Genomic DNA, 26,226 nt, shown 5'->3' with positions numbered 1-26,226 from the left:
CTAGCCTTATCATTCATAGTTTTACTCTTCAGTATGTTTTAAAGATCCACCCATTGGTGCTATTGGTTCCTGATACATGGACTATTTTTCTAAACCAAAATACTGTGGTATTGCTTTAGACGTACTGCCACTTGGAAAATCAACACAAGAGGCAATATAGTATGTCCTGATTTTGTACTGAACTTCTCTTCCTTTCTTGTTGGGTAAAGTGTACTCTGATCTAAAATTATGTAAGTATCTACTGAACACTTTAAAATAATGCTGGTTTCTAAACAGCTCTAAGATTCTTATAGTTGAAATTTTCAGTATAAATCGTTATCTTGATTTCTTAGTATTTGCTAAGAAAGTCTTTGTTCAAACAGAGAGATAAAAGGTTTTTTGCTAGCACTCTTTCTGAAGTCACCGTTCTAAGCTTTACCAGCAACAGGGATAACTACCTATGCAAAATGTTGTGTGGATTGTGTAAATATTTTGAAGCATAACATGGTTGTAGTGTTTTTTTTAGCTTGTGAACTGTCACATCAAACAGCTAATTATGTTATGTTTCCAAACGTTTACTCAGTAAATGAAGCACTGAATATTCTAGTGTTGTGTTAGCAATGGTCATTCTACCCAACACAACTCTTACTGATCCAAATCCCACAACACATTCATTTTATCCAAAAAACGCTGTCATTCCTTTCCTGCCCAACTCATCTTCCCTCTAGCCATACTAGTACTGTGGGGAAAGAAAGGAGAAATCAGGCTTTAATGGGAACTGAATCCTCTAGACAAATTAAAACACACGTCGAAGGCTATCCAGTGCTGCGTTTTTTTGAATTAATTCATGGAGAGTTTTTGTGGTGAAGATGGTCAGTGACAACATGTGAAGTACAATTATAAAACAAGCCCCCCTTATGTTACGTGCTACAAGGAATTCTTGAAGGTTTAGATTTGAAAAAAGTATGTATCTATCTAAAACCAATGAAGAAAGTCCATAATCCATTATTTAGTACAGCTCCAGTGTATGACAAACATGCAGCAACAACAGGAGTTCAACACATCCTTTTAAAATATCTGTTTTATAAAAGCATTAAGCGCACATTCTTGCAATTACTTGATGATCTTTGCTAAAATCAACATAACAGAATTTAAGCCCAAGTAGTTACAGTATAGTTACCTTGGCAAGCGGCCTGCATCCAATTCACAAAACACACTGTGCTTAAACTGTTTTTAATGTTGTGCAATACTAAGTTAGAACTCTCTGTCGAAGTATTTGAGGTCATGAGATTTTATTTTAAATGCCAAAGAAAACAAACTAAATGTCTAATAAAGTAATACTCTACCTTAAAATGCTATAGCTTTGCTCTTCTATGTTAGCTGATTTTTAAATGACTAACAGACATAAAATACCCGAAAATGTAATAACTTGATGCAGATTTGCGAGAGAACTATAGCAAGTGTGAAATCATTAAAATAATATGAAAATCCAAAGAAATAGCGTGAGCAATGGTACCTCAACTGGCAACCATTAACTAGACTATAACAAGATGCAAAATTACTTCAGTTTTGTTGCAGACTTTCTGAACGAAAGAAAGTAAGGTTTTAATTTGGGAAGTATAAGGAGACAAATCATTAACATCTCCAGAACTGAATCCTTCATGCAAACAGAAAAGAACAACGACAGCAAAAAAACAAAACACCATTTATCTAACCTCTCAGGGTAAAGTTACATGTAATAGCTGAGTACAATTCTATGGAGAAGATTCCTCTTGCTTTTTCCTTCATCCAAGCCAAAAGCTCATAGAGCTGGTCAGTGCAGGCAGGCCACCTACATTTTCAGACTCCGCCATTAGTCATCTTTTTATCCCTGACATGTGCACATACCTCATTTGAAATGAAAACAATCAAGAAAAAGAAAAACAACAACCAGCTCTAAATTATAAATACCCTGTGTATTGCATGAGCACTGCCACATTTAATCAACAAAAGTTATATTCTCCCTAAAAGTGATTGTCAGATTAATCTGAGAGGTCTCTTTTTTCCCCCTATGAAACTATGTTACTTGATGGTAAGACAAAAACTGAAAGCAGGGTGAAAAACAGTGAGTTAAGCTTAATACCACCTCAGTCTTTCTTTCCTTTTTTCCTTTTGTGCATTCATGTGTGTACACAGGGGTAGTATTAGACTGAAAGCTTTGCAGTTATTTGGGGTGTCCTACACACTCACCTAACACTATGTTCCTACCAGCCTACTGGAGTGACCTCAGTGGCTTAGTTACTGAAACCAGGGTCCAGAGAGACGTATAAAATTACATATGGTGGAGTGCTCAGTCTTCGTGCGGGAGCTTCCTCTCCCAAGCTGCCGGTATCTCTAGCTTCCCATACGCCCTCTCTCATGGAATAGATTTTAAGGAACTCTGCCAAGAAAGCTGCAGAAGAAATGTGCTCACATAAAAAAACACTTCCAAAACACAGCATCTTCCCACCCCCCCACTGAAAAGTTAGGTACACAGTAGCAAGGTTCAAGTTTCTAGTATTCTCAGGCATGATCTGCTACCCAACCAGTACGCAACATTGTACTTGGCCACAGGTCCCCAGCCAGGATAGTTGTGCACAACCATCCCACAGCACAACACAGGAGACACCACGCTTCAGGACACCTTCTTCCATAATGGGTGTATCCAGAAAGAAGTTTTTAAGAATATAAGATAGCTTCTTTCTTTTCTAAACTTAATTTTCTAAGGGCAACTTTTCATAACAGAAATCCAAGGGTATGGCTCTCAAATGCTACTCAAGGTCCACCCCCACACATGACTTTTTAAAAGATGTTACTCTCCTTTCCACATTTAACTTTTACGCCAAGCTTGCTTACATCAAAGCGTGTGGAAAAAATATTAACAAAAGATATTTTCTAAAGAAAGTTTCAAATAACATTCTGGATATTAAATACTTCAGATTGCTTTAAAATACAATTTAAAACCAATGCCAAGATCTAAAGGGAAACATTTTCGATTAGCTCCGTTGAAATACCTCTTTTTCACATGACCTGTAAAAGCAATTTTGAGATAAGCATATCCTGCACGCACAAACATCTTAGTAGAAAGCATGATACTAGGCAAGATAAGCTTAGCATTAAAAAATGTTTACATTTGCCGCTTTTATGCATAAAACCCAGGGAGACGATAAATGAATACCTGAAATATTTGCTTGATTAAATGACCTTTGTTAGAAATCAAACATTAACACGAAATTTCATAAATGCCTTTCACTTGGGAAGATTGTTTTGTCTTCATTCAGCAACAGCAAGTCAAGTTAAACTCTCCAAGCTTCCTATCATGTTCTCTTTGACTTTTCAGAAGTTAGCAACATTAGGAGTAGGAGGGCTTTGGATTATTCTTATTCATTTTCAAATCCTTAAAATACCATTTCCTTAACATTTGGATAAAGTTCATATTCTACAAAACCTAAGAAATTTGTCATTGTTTGGAACATTACAAAGGTCTAACTCCTATAAAATTATTAGCAATCTAGACATACATATTGTGGGAGCATATAAATGAAATAAATTTTATACCAGAAGCTGGTACAGGAAAAAAAAAATCATGTATTTTATGGGTTTTGTAGAAATTTTGTTCTGTAGTTCAGAACCAGTAATATGCCTTGAAACATTTACGGTTTGAAATAAATAAATAAATACCACTTCTAACATTACAACAAGATTAAACTTAAATCCCTACGAAAATAAAAGTGCCACCCACAAATTTAAATTCCCCAGACTTCAAAACTCAAGTCCATTGGTTAGTGTGGAAGAACCAACACACTTTTAAGATGCCTAAAACAGCTGACCAGCCTCTAGATATAGTCTCTACTATATAAAGGGTCACCATTATATGCCAACTGAATGATCCCAACAGATTTTGAAGATGACAATTGATCATATTAGCTGACTAATTACAGTGGAAAAACTAAAGCAAACTCCAAGATTACTAACTGTATGCTTAAGTAGTGGAAGCTGGAAGGCTCAGGAGACAAGAGGTAAAACATGCCTTCACATTTTTAGTTATTCAGTACATTACAGAGAGAAACATTTCCTTTGATTATGAGAATCTTAGGAGATATCCCATTGGAAACCTGAGTAACCAACCATGTAGAAAAACAGGAAAACAGAGAGCATCCTAGCAGCAATCACTCAAGGAATCATCTCACATGGTTACCTATTTCCCATCATGAGAGGACAAGAAGGATCATCATGTTCAAACCCACCCCCATGGCACTGACTCCATTGGATTGGAAGTGCAGGGTTTCATTTACTTGACAGAAATGTGAAAACCTGACAGATGTTTTCATCAGAGATTCTGGCAACATTGCTTATGTGGTTTGCTGCGGCTGTGAAACCCCAGCAAATATTAGAATTTGGACAACAAAATTAAATGCTGGAATAAATTTCTCAACTCCACAGGATTTAATTTGTTTTATGAGCAGCTCCTGCATTAATCCCAAACAACTTAGTTTTAAGGGGTAATTTTTGTTTCTAAAATTCAAGGAGCACATTTTTCCTTCCCCAGTACAATGAAATAAATATATTTTCAGTTTAAAATGCTGCCTGTTCTATTCTGGGTAAAAATCTGATTTGATTAGAATTTTCAACCACTTGTAAAACATGTAGAATAAATAATCTTCAGTTTCTGAAAGTACTAGCATTACCCTCAGATGACAACAGTCTTCATTTATTACCACATAATCAGTACCCCCAGCAGTAAGCAACTTTCTACATCTCACTGAAAACAATTACTGCACGTTTGCACATGTCAGTCTCCATTGTGAAAATCAGGAACATAAATGCCCTAATTTCATCATCTTTATAGATGTGTTTTGGCATTCCTTGGTTTTAAAAAAATCACAAAACTGGCAGTACATTCAACAAGAACTTGACATGGTAGTTAATGAGAAATCTGCAATACTAGATCATGGATTTTATTTTTTATTGTACAATACCTTTACTTCCTTTTAAAAATAGTAAGCAAGTATAGTCTTACTATAGGCTTACTATTCCTTCCCTAGAAGTTTCTCCATGTTTTATAGCATTGTCTCAATTTCTTCACTCCCAGACTGTGTGTGTTTGATTTGCTGGTGTTTCAGAAAGAAGAAATCCATTTGCTTTTGCAAGGAGTCAATATTTTGTGTAGAACCCAAGTCTTAAGACAAGAATAAACTGTAACATGAAGTATAATCAGTATTTTTAAAAAGTTACCTCTCTTTCAAGGGGGGCCTCAATCACCTTTATATTCTTTTGCTGTTTGATATCCTTTCATCCTATTCATAGACAGATAAGATTTATTTAAATATTCATATCAATGATGAAAGACATAATAGCTGCAACCAGCAACATGAAAATAAGCTTTTGGATGTCGACCTAAGCATTTGTTTTGTTTTTTTTTGTTTGTTTGTTTGGCTGGTTGGTTTTTGCTTTACTGAACTAGTCCTCTGACCACCTGTAAGAGGCAGTGACTGTATCCATGACTGATATGTTCTCAAAAAGAATACCAAGATATGAGTTGCAATTCATCAACTGGTCACATTAACATCAGGTAATTAAATTCAGCTCAATAATTCTGCTTAAACTGATGAAACTTCTCTGGAAGAGTATCCAGCCCATGGAGAGTAAAAATAAACACAAAATCCATGCAATACTTTCATACTTCCTCTCTACAAAACTACTAAAACATATACACAGACGTCAAAAACAGTATTTCAGATTTCAGACAGCATGATAAACATGAGTTATGCTTGTGCTCTAGGAATAGCTTTGTTATCTTTGGGTACAATATCTCTGGTCCTATCTGTCAGAGAAAATAACATCAAGTGAAAGTTTAATTCTTAGGAATTAAACCACTTTTTCAATATTACACTTGCACTATTTCCTCAACACATAAAATGTGCAAAAATGTAGGAAAAAATTGCTAAAAAGCCTACTCACATTTCACAATGTAATTTATAAAATACCAAAAAAAAAATAATCCCCTGTGTGTCTGTAAAGCCAACACTGAAGCACCATGCTGTATATCAAAGACAAGACAAAATCATCAGACTTTTTGTTTCTCTACAATGACTGAAGTACAAATTTTAAGCTATAATCACAACGCATCCTCATTCATCTGACTGGGCACTGCTACCTTTCACAAAACTGTACAAAATATGATGTGTGGGGCAAGGTATTCGGTCACAGCTCCCATACCAAGCCCCAGTCTGCAGCCAGCAGCCAGGACAGTGGTGGCACTGGGGCTGCCAAGCAAAAGCCACAAGCTGGGGCCAGCACCGCTCATGGCAGGGCTCTGGGGAGTAGTTGTCATCTGCCAGCGGCCGCTTGGAGTTTCCTGTCCTTGGAGCTCCCCAGCGTACGTGGTATGTGCCTTGTGGCTTTTTTTTTTTTTTAGCCGTAAGACTATTTTGTTATGTGGCTTTTAGCGTCAGGCAGGCTGGCCATCCCTGCTTCTCTTGTGCAAGGGATGCCCTAATTCAAGTGAGTATCAATCTTCCCATTAACTTGCAGGGACAGTTCCCACCCTCTCCGTATAAAAGTTGAGGAGAGACCAAATTTTTGTGAACAATAACAACGAAAGAATTCAGCAATGAGGAAAAGCAGATCAAGAGGATTCTACACTGGAACAGAAGAAGTTTCCTGTTTAATAAATACTTGTTGTGAGCATTTTTAAAAGGAGTAACCCTTACAAGACAAAAGCAGGCCATAATTGGAGAAAAGCACTAGAAGAAACAAACAGGTGCTCTGAAAGCACAAAGCATTTTTTTACTGTTTTTTGGACTGCGGAAATATAATTAAGAGGTTTACTAAAATAATAACGACAGTGAGATCCCTTTCTCTTCCCTGAAAAAGGAGGAGAGAGGGAAAAAAAAACCCACCTCATATCAAACACCCCCTCTGAACTCTCAAAGAACTGCCAACCTCAATGAAACATTTGACTTTCATTTCCGACAGGAAACTGAAGCGATGAATAAATACATTATGACTTAAGCTCTCTTGCACATACACGCAAACAAATTCCATTCTTCCCAAGGAGGAGAAGAAAAGCGTATATCCTTTTGGACAAGAACTAACAATACTTAATAGCTTGATGATATCAACAGGCTGATTCACAGACTTCTGAATTCATTTCAGCGTGTCACAGAAATGAATTTACCAGACCTATTTGTTACTCTCTGTTTACTTCAGAATGAATTATTTCACTTTTGGTCAACAGGAAAAAACAAAACCAGGAAATATGTTGACTGAACTGTTGGAGTTAAAAGTTTCTACGTATTGTGCATATGATGTGAGAAAAATGGAAAAGCTTGGGAGCCTTTGCAAGCCATTCCAAAGATGAAATTCCACCTGCAGTTATGGAGATGAAGCCAGCATTCATCAACGCAACTACAGGATAAAGTTCAACCAAGGAGGGGTAAGACTGGAAGGTGAAAGAGGAACAAACCCCAAAAGAAATGGTGGTATTAATAGTAATTAAAAAGGAAGAGCTGGGAAGACTTTCTGTTAAGGCACAACATTCCTGATTCAAAATATCCTTTATGTCAAGTAACTACTGCAATTGGATTTACAATGTCAGTTTAGATAGATCAGTAGTGCCCTGATCCAGTGTAGGTGATTCCTATGTCCCTGAAAGGTATGAAGAGAAGTGTCCATGAATACATATAGGTAGAAACTAAAGAATTAATGCTCCTGTACAATGCAAAATGCATGAAATGTCTGTATACAAGCTTTTCTCATCTTACTCTGTGGTAGGAAAAACACTGACTTATTCTAGTCTAAACCTTAAGGATCAAGCAGGCAGGCTTAACAGTCCAGTTAAGGTGAGAACATCTTCATATTATGTAGCGTTTTATAAAACATATGTTAACACCATAACAAAAGAATGATTTCAAAAGTTTTTTGCTTACCTTCTTTTTCAGCAAATGATTGACTATCTGCAATGACTTTTGGTATTTCTGGATTGTAACGAGTCCCCTCTGGAAAAATCACTAAATACATCTGTGGGATGAAAAAGCAAAACAAAACAAAACAAACAAGATCTTATAATGAATGTAAGTCAATTCCTTTTGTATACAAATTATCATTACTTGATAAGATATTGTATTTAATTCACACCATCTATTAGTGATCTAGCTAAGATATAGTTATCTATAAGGATCCAAAGAAAAATCAGAATATCTGAGCTAAAAATTTCTTAGCTCTTAAAAGTCACTGTTTGGGTTTCAAAATAATTTTCTTTGAATGTACACCATAGGTTTCCAGGTGACTGAGGAAGGGAGATAGCATGCATTAACAAGAGCAAGGTTCAATATAGATCTTCCATCTATATCTTTCCTTATATTGAGTTCTACATTTAATTTTATTCCTAATTAGAAATATTATTAATTGAAATTATGATAGATCAGATATGTGCCTTTATGCATCTCACTGTATGAGACATTACATATATTATGAAGTTAGTGTAGCAAAATTTCATCTTGAAAGTCACATTCCTTTATGTATGAGCGTCTACAAGGTTAAATTTCCCAAGTAAATTAGTTTGCTTGACTATTCAGCAATAACTGCTTTTACGGGTTTCCAAATAATTAAACAGCTATACTTTCCCAAAGTTTTTGCATGTCTAGTGTAAAATTAGGTACCCAAATAGAGGAATTCTAATTTGAGGAATTTTCCATTTGCTTTCGAAACACAACAAAGGTTTCCATCCCTCTTTCTTTTTTCCCCTTGCATTATCTCCTACATACAAAGTTGATGTACAACATTACTTACTTGTGAAAATTCTGTACTGAGGGTTCATTTGCAGAAGAAAAAGCTACTGCCACAAATGCTAACTAGCATAGATTTGAACATAAACTGACACGTTTGTAGTAAAATCATGCCTACTGTACCTAGACTTTGTTATCTTTGCAGAAATGAGTCTTGAGAAATATTTGAAAGAAATGAGATAGTGGATTTACAAAACAGTACAAGAAAGATTACCAGTGAGTACATGAAGACCCTGACAAGTAGGAGTGTACATCATGAAAAGACGCAAAGTAAAATAAAAGCTCAGAAGAGAGAAACAGGTTGTGCTTTTGGCCCACAAAACATCAATGTGCTGGTATTTGCACGTGATGATTGCAGAACAGGTACAGAAAAGGTTGAATGCAGAAAGACAAGACCTAGCAAGCGAACTCTCCAGAATTATTGCAATGAGGAAGGTTGAAAGATGCAATAAAATGTGGAGAAGGAAAAATCTATGAAAATTAACCAACAGGAGAGGCCAGCATGCGATCAAGAAAGGGGAAAATTGAGTACATAACCTTGAATCTGGCAGGTGAGAGGAAAAAAAAAAAAGAATGGCTAAACCAGTGTTAGTAGAGTGGCATAAAGAGAAGAGCCACAAGACTTTCTGAATAGAGCTAGAGGAAAGGCTGTACTTGCAACAGCATGTTTGCAGAGGAGGAAAACTGGCAGACTGCAGAGGCAGGTGAAGTCCAAGAATTTAAGGATTAGCAGAAAGGCAAGATGTATACAGATTTTGTGGAAAAAGAACAAAAGAAAATGGTTTTAAGAGGTAAGGTGCTTGCATTTTTTCCTTAATATGACAGTAGGACGAGTACAGGGATGATTACAGGGATAAGCACAGGAATCCTCGGACCCAGTCACAATTTACACTTCCCCATCGCCATGTCTACATTTCATGTTGAAAATGTTTAAGCGACAAAGTAGAATTTTTCAGCATGAGCTGAAAAGGGCATAATATTCAAATCAAGATGCATTTTTCTTTTCATAAATGTGCTTATATTCAAACCATGTAATTTGGATCCTTAAAATGGTACTCCAAGGTGAGGATCGTTCCTCCCTCGCTGAAGCATGAATGCTCAGCTCCAAAGTGTAGTATAGTGGCTATAACATGTAATAACTGAAAGAGAAAAGAAAGTGAAGCACACAGGAGAGAAATACCTTTCTTGGTATGGAGATCAGCACTTAAAGGCATGTAGCAGCATTAACAGCCTTCAAAGCAGTGACTCAGCCACTGAAAGCTGATTACACAACAGAGTGTAGAAGCTACTTACTCCAGTCCTAGATGTATAATACAAAGCAGGGGTAGAAATTATATTTTAATTACTCTTGTAAACGTTTAAAACAGAAGCAGCTGAACAAGTTCATTGATCAGAATCTGAACATCTCTGAATTAAAAAGCACATCAACAAGACAAAGAAGTGGCCTATGCTTTAAATTCAGCATATGCAGCTGATATGCAACTCCTTAGGACTACTTTACCTGAGTAAAATTCAGGAATGTAAATAGGTGCCCTACTTCTTCTCATGGACAGTGCTGTGCAAGACAAAGATATTGTGCTAGTGCAATCCAGCCTATGAAAGCTACGTGCACAACTGGCTTTTCTCTTCTTCTGACATGGGCAGCAGAAGCTAAATCCTTAAGCACTGTTTCCAGAGATTGTAAGAACTACAAATCTCTAAGATTTTAGTAACTAAATAAGCTCTCCTGAACTTGGATTAAGAGCTGCTGAATTGTAGGAGCATTTTAATTGCCTAGAAACACCACCTGCAGTTTCTTGCAGTGAATGCAAAATACTGTGCTTGCGTTGAAAATGACACACAAAATTTAGCATTGCCACAGTCCCCAATTCACTGATAAACCAATTTTAACTCTGGCAGAATAGGTCCCTCTGTTCAGAGTTATATTACACTTTTTGTACCTGTTTCTGTATAATAGTTAAGTGTCAAGACACTGTCTCTGATCAATTCAAAAGTTACAAGGAGTGGATTAGGGTTCAGCTAAGTAGAATTTTACTGATTTTGGTTTGAACCAGAAGGCCAGAAAAGAGGCAGAGGCTACCTGAGGAATCTTCAGTGTAAAGTCAGTGGACTTGCCCCTTATTCTACAAATTAATTGAACATATGACAACTGTTTTCATGCATATAGCAACTCTGCTCATTTTTCCAGTGCTGTCAAGTTCTGCTAGTCAAAAAGAAATAGCAATGGCACAGAAGCAGCACTTAAAGAGGGGAGGAAACAGCTGAGGAAGACCTTGAGAAAGAACAGCATCAGAAAAGGAGCTGGTATTGCTGGAGCAGGGGTAAGGGGCATGAAGCTACATGCGAACCCCTGGAACACAGAACAAAGTCAGCCCAGATACTATAAGCACACAGGGAGAAGAGATGCCAAAGGGAAAATCTGACCAAGGACAGAGCTTTGGACGGTGTCCCCAGAGAGAGTAGCGGCCACTCCACAGGAGAACACGGGGCATCAAGAAGTGGTATTACTGACTAAATATATCTTGCTTTTGCTGTGCTGTTCTCAGGAGGGTGAAAAGGGAAAATAATGAAATATTTTTACTTATAATATTCAAAATCATATTAAACAATGCATTTTCTCGGTTTTCTTATTTTCATTATTGCATCCAGACAACTAGATGGATTCATATCTGAATCAATTTAGACCACTGCCTAAATGATATGCTTTTGGTGAACTGAATGAGAAACATTAACACCTCTGATCAATTACTGAGAAAGATGTGGTGTGAGAAAGCATATCTGGTATAATTTGAGCAAAATACAAAAGTCAACGCGAGGAAAGTCTAGTGGGTGGCATCCTTGCCCATGGCAAGGGGATGGGAACTAGATGGTCTTTAAGGTCCCTTCCAACCCTAGCTATTCTATGAAAGCAAGCAAGGACATACAGGATTTATAAATTGTCAGGGATTTGCAAAGTAGTAACCATATGACAAAACAAGCCTTATAACATTAACATCAAGCCTTATAACAGTTGTATTAACGTATCTGTCCTATTCGGGTTTCTGCTGTTTGGTTGGCACTGCTTCTGAGGACAAAGATTTATTCTGTTGCTGAATGAATTACAAACACAAGACACACAGTAACCAGCTAAACACTGGCTGTACTGGGCTGTATCCCCATCTCACATTGCAGATATCCTCCTCTTCAGGCATGATAAACAGGCATACAAGTTACATTTCAAATGGAATAGTTTGCTGTTCAGAAGAGTTAACTTTCTCTATAAAACAAGCAGACTGAGTGTATCAAGTGCCTGCTGGATATATCGTTACACCGAGAAAAGCATTTATCCTTGTTATGGCTTACATTAGAACATTAACACAGAAGTGTCCTTCGAAGTGTGTGACAGTCTCTGCTTTCACAACCAGACACGAGACTGCAATTTGTTAACCATCAGCCAGATTTTCTGCCATTTTGAACAAAACCACATAGTCTCAAGTGAGTTTTAGCAATGAAAGGCCCAATAACAAACCATTTGTGTGTATAATTACACGATAAGTTGAAAATTAAAACGAAAGAATGAAATAGAAAAATTTAGTAGTCGAAGGTCTCCACTAAGACAATACAGTAACAAATGAGTTTCAGTCTATTGTCAATTTTGTGCATGTCTAATAGCTGAACTGCTGCTGCTGCCTCGCTGTATTTTGGAAGCAAGGTGGAACACCTGTGAGCAGCAGGGCAGAAACGGAGGCTGGTGAAGGCAGGCAGAAATCCTAAGAAAGGTGAAAAATTGTACGATGCAGTCCACTGCCCCAACATGAGATCAGGCATACCTGATCACTGACCCAATCCTGCTGTGAATGTGAGAGGTCAAGAGGCAGTCCTATTTTTCTGCTTGCATTCCACCTCTAATTTACTTTCCATTATTAACACAAAAAGAAAAGGAACCAAGTGAAATGAGGCAGTAAAGCAACTGGAGGGCTTGCTGTGCTAAGTAGAGCAACGGACTCTGGTTCCGCCTTCCTACACATCTTAGGTTTCTTAATGGGAACAGGGATGGCTCCAGACAGACTGAACATTAATCATCTGGATTCTTTTGTTTAAACACTATGTGGAGAGAAACTGTAAATAACCAAGTGACCCTTAACACAGATTCCCTTCCATCTTTCTCTATTGGCATATAATTCTTTCCTTAGCAGCTGAAAGACAAACTTTTCTCCAACACTACATTAAAGGAAAAAACCTCCACCACGCACATATTGAACAACCAAACAGTCACAGCTGCTCAATAAATGGAGGAAAAGTCTACTCTGATCTGCACCATCCAGTGTATAATTTTAATAGAAATTCAGAGTAGTAAATTACTTGTTTTCACAGGAAGCCTGCAGCAATTCATTCTTGTGCCGACAAGTTCAAGGCGTACTTGTTTTACTGATTAAAATGTCTTCATTTTAAAAGCACCATGGTTGCTTGTGAATGTCCCAGCAAGACAGAACTGCAAAGTTTATTCATGAATAATGCATTAAGGACAAAGGTTATCATGTTCTTCTCTCAGTATTAATTACAGGTTAAAGAGCATTTACAGCATCCACATTTAAATTCTCTGATAAAGTGGATTATAGGAAGTTTAGTCTTCCCTCAAATGACAGCTCAGTGGTCTGTAACTTCTACCCCAGCAGATGAAAACAATTTTCCCAGTAAATAGGCTTTTGACAGCTTTGGTAAAACCTAAGGATCCCTCCCTACATGGTTTGCCTAAAGGAGATTTAAAACAATGCTTTTTAACAGCAGTTACACGCTATTCTCTTCCGTGCTGCTACCCTAGATAACAGGAGGAAAATGGCAACAACGGCCTGGTAAGCACATCCACTTTCTGTGCCCTGTTTCCAATGCCACAGAACTTCCAGGCAGCCAAATTACACCAAAAATTAAATGTACTCAGGTGGTCCCAAGTTTACTTGGCCTTATCTGAGACAGGTTAGGTATAGGTTTTCAATCCATATACAACTGAAGAATAAGAAGAAAGAAGATTCCAGAGGGGAAAAAAACAAAACAAAACAAAACAAAAAAACCTTCTGGAGTTATTTCATTTACTAATCAAACATGGACATCCACCATGAAAAGCAGAACTCACGGTGGAAGCAGCTTTAAAGAAAAGGTTTATGCTTCAACCTCCCTTTACTTTTCAATTAGGCTAAAATCATGCATTAGTCTGTCAAGCCAATTTATAGCATTGGAGCTACACTGTACACTAGTTACAGGTTTCCAAAAGGGATGCAGAATTAGATGAGTTTCCAGGCATGTGTTCCTAAGATTGCGTTAAAAAAAAAAATCCAAATGTTTCTATAAAGTGGAGTGATTTAAAGCAGAGTTCAAATCAAGACTCTTATCACAATCAAAACATTAGTATTACAACGAAACCCTGCATTTTAGGGGATGCAGAGGGCAGACAGAAAACCAGACTCAACCAGAAGCTGCCTATTTGGCTAGCAAGAAATCAACGGGCCTGTGTGCGAAAACACCCTGCCAGGAGATTTCATCCAGACTAACCAAAGCAAACTGAACCAGCGCTTTGCTTAGGGGAATGACTTCAAACACATTTCATACATCCTACTATTTGTCTTTGCTTATTCAATTACGCTGCAAGTTTTACAGAAAGCAGTATCTTTTCCACTTGCACACAGAAAATAACTTGATGTAAAGCAATCTGTTCAACATTCCAGAACTCTTCTGGATAATGCTGGCACAAATGATCACTACTGAATATGGCCATCTTCTCCCTGTGGACATCATTAGATGGACAGGTCCAGATATACCTATGCATCTTATGAGCTAAGCAACTGCCAATGACCTCTGGAACACAGAAGATCCAAGTAGCTCCTCAGGGAGAGATTCCCAGGCTAACACAGCCCCAGATGATACACTGAGAGATACTGATTTAATATTTGTTCTTCCTGTCAAACATACAAACCAAAGAAATTATACACTTTTTAAGTGCGTTTCATGAAGATACAATGTATAACACTAGTACGTTCACCTTTACTACTATGCTAAAAACATATAGTGGTTAAGCTGTGTTGTATACTAAATTTCTATTTTCTACTAGCAAAAATATTTTTAAGACACCAACAACTTCAGAAGTATTTATTAAACATAGAGTACAATGCCACAGAGATATAATCTAATAAAGATTTCATTTTGTGTATATGACTGAAACCAAGATTTGGAACTTATAAACACAAAATGTGCATGCTCCAGTAGAGCATTAAGCTTCTTTACAGAAGGGTCATGCAAATATCAACAACCAAAAAAGTCTCCTTATCCCCTTTATGCTCTGTTACAGAAGATGTATGTTATTTACTGGTGTACTGGGAAGAGCTGCCCCCCAAAAGGACAAGTGGAATTCTACTGAACTGATGTCATTTCATGCTAGCCAAAAACTCAGGGCAAAAACTTAAGTTGTCGTAATGTATTTCTGGCCATTGTAACTTATAGTCTAAAAACAGGAAATAGATCCACTTTACTTAATTAAAAACAAAAAAGCTCGCAATGTTCAGGCTAAATCTTAGTGCTCAAACTCATTCTGTCTTGAACTATCTTAAGTGGGGATGCTTTACTCATTTGAGGTATTCAGTAAGCGTAAGACCGGTTTACTTTTTCAACATGTTTGATATGTGCAAACATAAACATATTATCTACAAAAGAACGAAGAAAAAAAAAGAAGAAAAAAAAAGAGTATTACGAAGGTCAAAACAATCTATATATTCCTTGTACCCAAGCTTCATCTTTAAGAGATTTGCCACTTACTTGGAGTGGCAAGTCTTAATCACATAATTTTAAATAAAAGGAAAGTGCAACTGTTCTATATCATGGCTGGCTGAGTTGTTTTTTGTAAGTCTAGCCAAAAAGGCAAAAAACATTTCAATGCACAGCAAGTAATGGAAGCAAAGCGCAGTGATTCTAACCACTGAGCCACAAACCATAGAGGGAGTCATGAGAAAAGTCACTTGGCACTAACAATGAGTCTTCAAATAGAAAATTATCATGAGCCGTTTTTCTGGTTTTGATTTTTTTTCTCCTCCAAGCGTAGCAGACAAAGTTACTCAGTTCTAAGATGTCACTGCCACTAAAAGTGGACTGATCATTGGGATGACTAATGAAGATTTAATAGGAATGTTTCTTGACTTTCAGAAGATCAAACAATTGGTATTATACAAAAATACCAGTCTGACAATCAACGCTACAACAGTCAGAATGTTGTCTTTTGAAACACAGGAGACACTGGAAGTGGCTGCCGAAGCAAGTTACTGCAGTAGTTACTATGGGTTCTAAGATTTCAGTCAGATCCTCCCTGCCCTCTACAGACAGAATCAAGAAATTTGCATCATTCATAAAAGGACTAGTCTAATTTCTAGGAGTTTAATTAGAGGGATCATTCTAATCACAAAAAAAAAAAACCAAACACCTGTAAAAATACAGAAAGAAAACAAATCCATGACTTCTGTCTTGTAGTTTGTGGATGTGAGACATGGCTAATTTCTCCAATAAGCCCTTGCCACTAAAATGGTCAATGAAATGAGGAAAGGGGGGCAGAAAGAAAGGTATAATCTTACCGAAGTCTCAGCTTTCATCTGGGTCCGCAACTTCTCTCTCATTTCTTTTTCATTGAATTTGGCACTTCTTTTTACGTAGACTCCTCCATGCTAACAGAGATGAAAAAAAGGAAAAAAAAAGAAAAAAAAGAAAAGGATTAAATATTTAAATAGTTTAATGTAGAATAGTTGATAAAAGAACAAACAAGATGACAGTGACATTCACCCTTATGACTCATGCTGCAAATTGCCCACAAGACATTTTCTCCCAGGATGAAAGCACTTGAAACTAAATTTATATTTGTACTTAAGTTCACAAAATCTGTTTATATGAGGATCAGATGTACAAAAAGTATTGTAAGACACTTGAAGTGTCTTGTTTAAAGGTGTTAAAATAATTGACTGGAAGATGGCATTGAAACTGACCCCAGGGATTTACTCCTGAAAACACAGACAAGGAGCTTAACTTGTAGATCAAGGGAAATCCCACAGCAGAAGTCACTCGCATACAAGTAGTTACTGGCCAATGTTTTCAATCGTATGTGCCTGCTCCTCAGTAGTGACTAATGTAAATACTGCAGTTACATGTATTGTACCTATACATACAGAATTCATGAAAGGCACAAAAGTTACTATCACAAGCCCTGAAAACATTTTCATGTACGTTACTAGAGAACTGAACATTTAATGAAATTAAATACTGAGACAAAAATCACGTAAGTCAAAGGATTTTATAAAAGTATTTTTTACTGAAAACCATTAAAAGAAGTTAGACCATTTCCTGGAAAAGATTAATTTTATGACTTGTTCCACACAATTTATCACAAAAACTTCAGTAAAATCTGCCTCATCATACCTCCCTCTTCTATCACTTTGCTTTATCTACAGCTGAGCTACTACAGGTTGTAAACAAACATGGTCCAAAATGAAAAACTGCTACAATGAATTCTGAAAAAAAGAAAAGAAAAGAAAAGAAAAGAAAAGAAAAGAAAAGAAAAGAAAAGAAAAGAAAAGAAAAGAAAAGAAAAGAAAAGAAAAGAAAAGAAAAGAAAAAGAAAATAAAATGCTCCCAAATAACAGAATTTCATTTTTAAGTGATGTCTTCTTCAAGGATTCTCTAACTCAATTGCTGACTTGGTCATACTCTTCTTTGCCCACCCTGACTGTTGGCTTTGGGATTTATCAGGTAATTTTGTGTCTATTTGTGCTTTTACATGTTGTTAACAGAAAGGCAACAATAAGATTAAACTTCTAGGAGCTGAACCTCATTCAAATATCTTATCTCAGGAAAAGATACAGTACATTACAGAAACAGGGGTGTTGTGGTGGATGCATGTGCGTGTGGGGAGCCACCATCTTATCTGAGTGTCATGGACAGGGCTACATCTTGAGGGTTAGGAGGAGGCAGCCAGAGGAGAAGGCTACAAAATGTTCTTTCAGCCTTTGCTTTCCATGGTGTGGAGAGATGGCTGTGCAACTGCTCAGCTAGTGATATTTGACGTGACTTTCAAGTTGTTCTCCAAAAGCTGCAGTGAAAAGGAAAGAAAGTCAACAGTGCATTAACTCCATATTAAATATTCTGTCTTAGCATTATTATCTGTGCTTCCCTCCAAGGTGCAGCTGCAATGCTCCACTGTGTGGTTATGGCTGGCAGGGGACCAAAACTATGCAGGGAACAGAACCACCCAGTCCATTGAGCCTGGCCTTAAGCAGATGCTTGAGCATCGTATCAGCCCCAGCACGCTAGCAGTTTACCAGCCCTGGATAGATAATGTCATGAACAGAAAAATTTTCCATCAGCTGTGCAGCAAACAGAGCCACACGCTATCTACACACTTCACATGTAAGGCTGCTTTAAGATCTGACAGCATTAAAGGGACGTAGAAGTCTTATGCTGCAAAGTGACACCACAACTGCTCCCAGGACAGGCAAACTCAGTGTGGTATGAGAAACAATGCATCTGCTGTAAAAGACTTCCACATAATTTGTAAGTCATTGTTCTGTGTGAACTCAGCTATGTCAAGCTTTGATTCCAGCCATCCCTCGTTTATCAAAGTCTTCCCTTATTTATCAAATTACTAACCAGCTGCAGTAAAATGGGAAAGTACTGAACCACCTTTTCCTTTTTTTTTTTTTAAATTGGTGAACATATAGAAATCAAGTTACTGTTGTACAGTTTGCTCAGGGACACCCAACACCAAAGACGATCTCAGTGTCCCCACCTCAGACTTCTTTCTTGCTCAGGAATACATTTGTACTTCTCATGTCAATATGAGTATACAGACACTTAACACACGGCCAGACAAACTACATATTTTAAGATCACCACTCACTACACAAAACTCAACTACATATATGTCAGCTTCCCTGCAGCACAGGGATACAAAGCTAAGGAGGCAAGATGCCACACTAGCTAAATAATCAGATAAAATTCGGTAACAACCAAAAGCATACATGAGCTGATGCTGAATAACAGAAAAGACCTACTTCCTATGTTAAAAAGTCAAGCAAACTTTGGGATATCAAAAATATTTATCGCTATTATGTCCTAGCCTCACCAGGTGGTATAAGATGAATAAGAGCTGGCTGCATTTTGGCACAGTAAGATAGGGCAAAGCAAATTTTAGATCCACCCAAAAATAATAAAACCAGTTTTATGAAAAGAAATCCATCTACCCAATAAATAAAACCCGGAACATAACAGGTTAATTTAAGTGTTTCTTTTCCTTTTTTCTTTGCTATTAGATATCTGCCTCCAAAGAAGAATGTCAGTTATGCAATTGTATACAGCTCAAATTCCCCAATTTGTATTGCATTTCCTTTTCAGTAAGAGATCAAATATATGAATGCTTTTCAAAACACATTTCTGGAAGTATTGTTTTTAAGTTTTTGATTTTTTTCCGCTGTACTTTAAAAGCCCCTCTCTCAGTCAACAATGGATTATGTTTACAAATATACTTCCTTTGTGCCTGAATTTCGCTCTCCTGGACATCCAGACCACGTTTATTTCCAAACAGGATGTTTACCTGAGGTAGGGAATATGAATTCCGTGAGCATGTCGTAACTACGTGGCTCTGGAAACTTTTAGTGGAGTGTAAGTGACATCACTGACAGAACATCAACAGGAAGGGCAGGAAGTGTTTTATGTTTTTGCACTGTTTGGTGTGATAAAAACAATAAAAATACCTATTAGCTTGCGCTGCAGTCCTGCTGCATCCCGTATCCGTAATTCAAACACATGCATCACCATTGTCAGTAAGCTGCCTTTCATCTGTGTCACTGAATTAATTTTATATAATTGTAACTATTTATCTATATAGATATATATAGGCCCCACATCTTGTATTAGTTTTATATTTTGAGGAACATGAAGCTGAACAGGTTCTCTTTTTTTTTTGATTAAAAGTGTAGCCTACATACGGATTAATTTCCACAGGAACCTTCTGTTAACAGTCAATATATCAATCAGAAAACAGAGCACCGGATATTCCACATAGCAATAGTAATTTTCCAAAATCTTGAAAAAAACGATTTTGGACACTTAGCGATAGCAGATGGAATAGATATCCTGCCTGTATTTTAATTAACTCCGACTTAAATCACCACAAATGTAATGACTACAGGCAAGTACAAACAGCAAAAATATTTCCATGCAACGGAGTGGTCTCTTTCTCTTCAGTGGAAGAAAAATGAAGAGAACCAAAGTCATTGGTAGAGACTATTATTAGACAACAGAGAAGTCCATTTTCTCCCAGTGGATACCCTCATTGAGGTACAACCAGGTATGATATTTTGTACTTATTTAGGGAACTGGGAGAGCAACCCCTATATAAATAAAAGTAAATCACATATAGTTTTCTGCTTTTCTCTGCTGCATATTCTTTTCTAAACACTGCAATTTTTGAAGAAAAGATGTCAACCACACATGCTCCAGCCTAGCTTTACAGCCTACTCACTGCCTATGGCACTCATGCAAAGGACAACAGAAATTTTCAATTGTCAGGCTGAAAATAGCATTGAACCTGGATCTGCTGGTACCTAGGGGAACACTCTAACCACTTACACAGTGAAAGTGGGAACCTCAACCATTACCTGTGCTCTAAAGTAAAAGTGAGAGAGTCCACTCTCTCTAGAGACGGGCATTTTAGGTGACATGATTCAAGACTCTGAACTCAGTGTAGGCACCTACAGCAAAGCTAGAAGGGAACATCTGATTGCTGGGAAAGGCCACTGTTTGAGGCACTTCCTAGTCTTCAGCATCCCCTGTGAGGCAGTCTGTGGATCTGTACTCCGCCTTGACCATCACTCTCTAAACCCAATCCAACTTGCAGTAGCTTATTGGAGGCAAAGTCTCAGAGTCAACCAATTCAGCTGTAGCCTAGTACCAGAGAACAGCTGTCCTACCTCCTTCCCTCTCCTCACCACTGCCTGTATGCTCAACCCTTTTTCCTATTTTTGCTGATCTAAAAATCAATTGATCTGATTTGACTTATGGATACGAGAGTACAAGTGCTAAGACACAGATAGGAACATGCAGCCAAGAGCGATGAAGAGAGTAAAGCTTCCAATTTGCACATAAGCCCACGACCAGATTGGGTCTAGTCAATCACACAATGACAAGGACAGGCAGTTGATTATCACTGTACCATTCTTGCCATATAAGGGAGTGTTGTTCTACTTTGGATCCAGGCATAAAAAAGACAAGCATCATCAACAATACATTCCTCAGTAACAAGAAGAGGTAAGTTGCCTGTTTTTCATATTTTTCTTTACACGCTAATATACAGTTGAAATCACACTCAGTATCGCATTTTTCTCAATATACCTGAGACTCTTGACAATTCAAACTGCCTAATTCTAGCAAAATATTCTTCTAAGTATTCTAGCAAGAGTATTTTTCTAAGGTTTCTCCCTTTTTTTCTGAAGGGTGAGGAAAACAGATTAATGGGAACAGGTAAAGATCAAAGATGGAAGCCAAAGGGGAAGAATCTTGTGTAACAGGCACTTTGGAGCAGTTATCCAAAACTTAATCCATTTCTATTCTAACAGTTAAGCACCTACCTAAACTACATTTTGTTTCATTTGTATATAGAAACAGTCCTGCTTTCAGAAAAAGCAAAGAATAGAGATGACAAATTCAGAGAGGAGTTTAGAGGTAAATGTCATTTACATTGTTCTCCACCATTTTAGATTAAAGATCACGATCACACAGTATGTCGTCTGTACAATCAACATGGCCCACTGTTTCTTCTGTAATTGTATGACTTTGAGTCACATCAGGTTGAGCTCTCAAACTAAAAGGAACAAGAGAAGCATAACGTAGGAAGAAGAGAAAGTAAGAAGTAATAATAGGAATATGGTTAGATTCATTTAGGTTTACAGAGTTCTGGCTTTACTGAAGCCCAAGGCAAAACCATTAACAATTTCATGGAGGCTGGGATCTGCCTCTCCTCCATGCTATCCTAAATGCCTCTTTTATATTGTTTTAATGAATAAATAAATATGCACTCTAAAAATGTGAATTTACACACAGTTTGAAGCATGACCAAAAAAAAAACATAGAAAAAAGTCTGTTTTCACTTACTGCCAAGTGGGCATTTGGACTGTAAAAAGAACGAAGTATTAGAATATTCTGAAACAGCTACTAACAGATTGTACAGCTTTAATTCTAGTAATAAACACTGACCATAAAAAGCATTAATTTAGAAGAGTAAACTGATTTTTAATAATGGTATCTCAACTACAATACACATCTAACTACACTGAGTGAAAGAAGCTATTTTCATGTTCAAACAACCGTCAGCTCAGAACTCCATCTTCCCATTACATATGATAAATAGAAGGCAAGTACATCATATATATTTGACCCACAAAGAGCAAGGAAAAAATGAATGGGCTTACCTGTGAAAAATACCACCCGTACAATGGAAGCCATTTTAACCCATCTTTCAAAACGTACCGGACATGCCCAAGAGCATTCTGCCTGATTGCCAACATGTCCGCAATAATCCAATCAACTGCAAAGATAAAAAGTCCAAAATGTTCAGTTAAACCAGTTCTCAACTCACACTGATAAAACAAAAAGCACATTTTGTATATCGAAATATCGTTAAAGTTTTCTGAACTAGAAGTTCTAATTAAGAGCTCATTAGGGCAAGGCTAGAAAGGGACAGAGCAAAAGGATGAGCAGATCTTTAGAAGCGTTAAGAAAAAAACACACAAACCTGTACACTGATGATTTGATAAATATATTACATTTTCTTTATTTTTTGGCAAATCCCCATAGATTATTACCTAAAAAAAAAAAAAAAGAAGTGTTAGTCTATTGTTTATACTCACTGTATTAATCAGTGACAAGATCCAGTGAGGTAATTACCAGTTTTCCAAGAAAACTGCCAGCAAATTAGCACCATTAACCCCATTAATTTATCAGAACACATCATGCAATCAACAAGGAAGTTAATACTAATTAATTAGGGCACAAGAAGTCTGTTCTGTTCTTACTCCTCAGCCTTACAATGGGATCCATTGACGCCAACCTATAACCACAAGATCCCTACTCTAATGCAATTAAAGGTAAAAGGAACCATGACAAAACCATCATTTAACTTCATAAATCACATCAGTAACATATAGGATATGCTTCAGCCAGGCACTTGTTATTAGATCAGTTCAATTTAAAGCTGTATGTTTTCCTAGATTAGATCAAGAAAAAAATCTCAACCATTTGCCACAATTTTAACCACAAAGAATGAACAAAATATGAGACTGGTGGGGCAGGGATGTCTTTAAGTTGGTCTTCAGCTTTTGTTACATTATGTTCTTCTCCATTACTTTAAAGATCCCTTTTTAACCTTGCAGTTTTCCTCCCTCAGAAGTAACTACCTAGGAGTGAAATAGCCTTCTGAGAGCACAGTTAAGAGCATGATGCAGAAGAAGTAATCATAATCCAAACAGCTTTGAAAATGGATTAATTCAATCAAATTTATTTCAGATATAAAATGAGAAGCTGAATTTAACCATTTCAATTCTCAACTGAAGAATCTGTACAGCAGTTTATTATAAACACTTCCATTATCTAATTTAGCTTAGTTTTCCAGTCAGCATTTTCCAGCTAGCATTACCCCCTGACCCTCCCAATACTAATGGGTTGTATTCCTCGTTTGTAGAAATTAGCTGTATTAAAGACATATTCTTCTTCGAAGTGATGGGATTCACCAAAACAAAAGCGCTATGTGGGAGGTTTACCCACTTATTATCACTACTTCCCCAGTCGGGACTGTCTGGATATTTTATCAGGAAGATATAACTAACACTCAGATCTTGATTAAAATCATTTAGTGTGCTGAGTCTCAAATTGATCCTTACAGCACATTTACAAGCAGCTCTGGAAAATGTGTCAGTTAACCTGTTATACCAATGAGTAACTTTTTGTATGGTAACACTAGGCAAACACCCCACAAAAAGCTGCATGTTTACATTCATGCTGTTGCTTCTTTGCAGCTGCAGTGATAATCAGATTTGCTTTCAAGGCAAGATATCATATATTGGCAATTTGAGATATTCAGTAAATATGTGCACAAGAGATCATCCAGCATACAGTAGGGAGAACATAAGAGGATATTACTTATTTGAATTATTTTCCAGAAAATGCATGTACAATACATTTAACTAACTATTTGTAACCAGCCAGTTGACAAGTATATTCTGAACAGTTTCCAAGAAATTCAAACAAGATTTTGAAAAGCTGTATGAGTAATTTTCTCATTAAAGTTCAAGGAGAATTTATAACCTTCCTTCTGACAGTCTTGCTACCACATGCTATTTAGTACAAGGTAGCATCAAAGGATCTGCTCTTACAATTCAGGTACAAAGATTTCATTGAAATAAAAAATTATCTTCCTACTCTCACTTATAGAGTGAAAGCTTCATTTTGAAGTGTATACTGCCAGTGATGTTATGCACTAGGTCCACAAATACTGTTTTTTAATTTCAGTTAAGACTCCACTGTGCAGTTCCTGGCAAAGACTGCTTTAGAGGAAGTGAAAAGGTCCAATACAACAGATCACTACAACAGAAAGTCCTGATTGATGTCTATGCTTTCATAAAAGGTAAGAAAATATGAACAAGAGGAAAACAAAATCTGCCCTTGACACTGGAAGAGCTAGCCCACACGAAAAATAAACATGGTTTGAAATACTTAATTTATTATTTTAACTTCTAAAAATTTCTGCTTTCTCTTGTGTACAAAGTCAAAATCTCAGTGTGATCAGAACCACAATTCAAAGCACTCACTTGTGACTATTACATCAGTAAAAACAAATATAACAGATATTCCCTTAAAAAAAACATATAAGATTGTGTCTGCCAAATGTAACAGTTAATCTGTATTACTTTTTATTTCAATAGGATTGGATGTGGTTCACTTTTTAATCCCAGAGGAACACCCTCTCATTGTTACTGTAAGTAGATTTCTGCGTACGACATACAGTCTTACCGTAACAGCCAGCCAAAACATGTTTATGTGTAACAGACCAAAATTTTTCAATTATGATAAAACACACAGCCATGCAGTTGTACAGAACTGAAAGGATCTATCTGCTCCTATTTATAATTAGTTCTCATTAAACACAAGAAAGGATATTTTATTTCAAAGTGAAGGAAAGAGTAAAAAAAAAAGAAAAAAAAACAACTATTTTGCTTGCTTGAATGGCTCAGTCTAAGAGGAGGCCACAGCTTTAACCACAGCATCGTTCAGTTCAGCAGTCTCAACAAAAGGCTCATACAGTTCACTAAAAGCCAGCGAGCAGCTATTCACATATTCAACATTCACAGCCAGGAACTGCGGGCTAGAAATTATACGATATAGCTATTATTACAACCAGAGAACAGTGGAAACTTTGGGCCTTTGTTGTCTAGAGGTTTCTTCAGCTATCACAGGACACCCCTACTCTGTGAATAGTCATGTAACTTTCCTTCTGAGAATGAAGCATTTTTGTTTTAGCCTTGTGTTTCTGGAAACTTTTGCAGACCATACTTATAGAGGGTTAAGAGTTAGAGCCTTGAATCCTGCAGAAATGTTGCCTCTTTCCTCTCTGGAATTCGTTTGCTGGTGGGTAAGCAGGGGAAGCATTCAGGTCTTGCCTTCAATTTCTGGCGATCTGAAGCTTTTAGGTGAACCGGAGCACCTAACCTACTGCTGCAGTGGTAGAGCACCAGAGCACCTAACCTACTCCTGCAGCTGCAGAAGGAAGTGACACAATATTTTTCTTAATGGTCTCCAGAAACACTTTGACTCCCTACTGTTGCTTGTAGTTGTAACTCCACAGAACTCCCTGCTGCCGAGGACTGTGTAAGAGCAACCAACTCCTTTTCAGACTGCTGGTGCAGAAGATATCCAGGGACCACAGTGCAGGCAAGCACCCGAGTGATATGTCACAGCATATATACATATATATTCTACCTACCGATCGGTTTGAAAGACTGAGAGGACGAATGTTCTGTCTGTCACAATGAAGCAAGTGAGGAACCTATTCATTTGAATAGGTGTTCTTTCGTTTTCTTCAAAAAAAAAAAAAAAGCACAATAAAGAGCAACACAGCAAGCCAAATTAAACAGAGATTTGAGGGAAAATAGCATGCAGATTTATAGTCTTCCATTGCAAACATAACTTGGGTATAGAGCATTAAAATTTGCGGGTTTAGTCATGTTTTGGATGCTTCACAGCCCAGTTCGCAATAGCAGGTAATACCACTGCTGTTGATACGGGTCTTTCACATCTGTTTATGTAGCAGTGCCATCAAACCCAATTCACAGAATGTTAGGGACTGGAAGGGACCTTGAAAGATCATCTAGACCAATTCAGCTGGTCT

At 37.2% G+C, this 26,226-nt stretch overlaps 1 protein-coding gene across 1 annotated transcript in view; it reads right to left on the bottom strand.

The window, feature by feature from the left end:
- Positions 1-26,226, bottom strand: part of AGPAT5 (1-acylglycerol-3-phosphate O-acyltransferase 5) — a 60,771-nt gene that overhangs the window by 19,978 nt on the left and 14,567 nt on the right. The window contains exons 2-5 of the mRNA XM_040553917.1: positions 22,579-22,648; positions 22,256-22,371; positions 16,376-16,465; positions 7,929-8,019 (exon numbers count right to left, since the gene is read on the bottom strand). Of these exons, the coding sequence (XP_040409851.1) occupies positions 7,929-8,019; positions 16,376-16,465; positions 22,256-22,371; positions 22,579-22,648 (367 nt within the window). The remainder of the gene's footprint in view (positions 1-7,928; positions 8,020-16,375; positions 16,466-22,255; positions 22,372-22,578; positions 22,649-26,226) is intronic.

This window comes from Cygnus olor, chromosome 3 (assembly GCF_009769625.2).
Source record: "Cygnus olor isolate bCygOlo1 chromosome 3, bCygOlo1.pri.v2, whole genome shotgun sequence".
In the NCBI taxonomy this organism is placed as follows: Eukaryota; Metazoa; Chordata; class Aves; order Anseriformes; family Anatidae; genus Cygnus; species Cygnus olor.
The sequence above is the reverse complement of the archived record's forward strand: the minus strand, read 5'-3'. Positions and strand labels throughout refer to the sequence as shown.